The 1,631-nt window shown below is 23.7% G+C and overlaps 1 protein-coding gene across 1 annotated transcript in view; it reads right to left on the reverse strand.

Moving 5' to 3' along the window:
• The window catches only part of tubb1 (tubulin, beta 1 class VI), a 10,657-nt gene extending 9,630 nt beyond the window's left edge, over positions 1-1,027 (reverse strand). The window contains exon 1 of the mRNA XM_061939391.2: positions 922-1,027. Coding sequence (XP_061795375.1) covers positions 922-978 — 57 coding nt within the window. The 5' untranslated portion in view covers positions 979-1,027. The remainder of the gene's footprint in view (positions 1-921) is intronic.
• Between the last annotated feature and the right edge of the window lie 604 nt (positions 1,028-1,631).

A 1,631-nucleotide genomic window follows, 5' to 3' on the forward strand; every position in this document is an offset into this window, starting at 1 on the left:
TCATAATAATTATTGTTCTCATTATTATGATTACTATTATTATTATTTGACAATGAGATTGATTCATTTACAGACAGACATGCTTTCTGTCAATAATAGGCAATATTTTATACAAATCAGCTTAATTTCATCATCACCATCATCATTGCATTTATTATAGTAGTACTACATATAAAAATAAATAAATAAATAAAAATATATATATGTATGTGTGTGTATATATATATGTATATATATATATATATATATATATATATATATATATATATATATATATATATATGTGTGTATATACATACATACATATATACATATATAATATTTTCTTTATATATGTATACATACATATATACTTTATATATATACATATATATAATATGTTCTTCTTTTTTGTGATTATTGTTGTTATCATCATTATTATTGTAATAATACTAGATCTTTAAAAATATATATATTATAGTAGTACAAGTACATATGTTTTTTTTCTTTATTCTGTCAATATTTCATACAGAGCATCTTCATGATCATTATTATTTTTATATCAATAAAATTTTATATTCATTATTCTTATTTTATTATATCTTATTTAATCTGTTGTAATTTATAAAATATCAGCATAATGTCATTATTATTATTATTATATATTTTGAACTATTTATGTTTCATACAAATCATTGTAAAATTGACATACCATATTTTCATAACAATGAATACATTATTACTATATAATTAAATATATGTATTTTTTTGCTAATGCACAAACATAAGAACACATTTTACATTTTCTTTAATCAGGTTTTGTTTTTTCTTTTCAAATAATATTATACAAATATCTCCATAAAAATACAACGGTCTGTGTACAGGTTTCAGAACAAAAAATGTAATTTGCCATTGAAATAATTTAGTATTGAGGTTAATTACCTTCGAGCCGATTTGGTTGCCACATTGTCCAATTTGCAGATGTACAATTTCACGCATGATGACACGATGCGTAAAGTACAGTGAGCGAAACAGGTGGGAGCGTCTGATATCTACGCTGGAGGGCTCCAACTGCTCTTATATTCACCAGTGATGTCATTACTGATGTAAGGAGGGGGTGACCCCAGACGCTCCCTATGTCAGGGGAACACATTTGTACTTGTGTAGCCCTTTTTAGGGTAAAGTATGTGTAAAGTAACACATAGCAAAGAAATTTAACTGTAATAGAAAATGTTAGAATTAAATATATTAGACTGTTTTTGTATGTCTGACAATTAAAATGTTTCTCTATTTGCACAGAATGAATATGGATTGTGTTATAAATTGGGTATTCATGTGAAATAACATTTTTTTAATCACATTATCATAAAAAAGTAAAAGGAGTTAAAGCTTGAAAACTCCTTGCTTGAATATGCTTCTTTTTCAAGACAAAAATAATTTTAAGGAAGTGTCTTTTGGAAATTTGACTTCATTTTTCTATTTTGTCATCTTTATTCTTTGTTTTCTTATTCATCAAAAATACATAAATATTAACTTAATATTAAAGTAATGAATTTTATTCCAAATAATATTAGCAATAATGATAATAATAATAATAATAATAAGACAAAGTTAGGAGACAAAAGTAAAACATACATTCCTGGTGTTAAAAA

This window comes from Nerophis lumbriciformis, linkage group LG03, assembly GCF_033978685.3.
Source record: "Nerophis lumbriciformis linkage group LG03, RoL_Nlum_v2.1, whole genome shotgun sequence".
NCBI classification, from domain to species: domain Eukaryota; kingdom Metazoa; phylum Chordata; class Actinopteri; order Syngnathiformes; family Syngnathidae; genus Nerophis; species Nerophis lumbriciformis.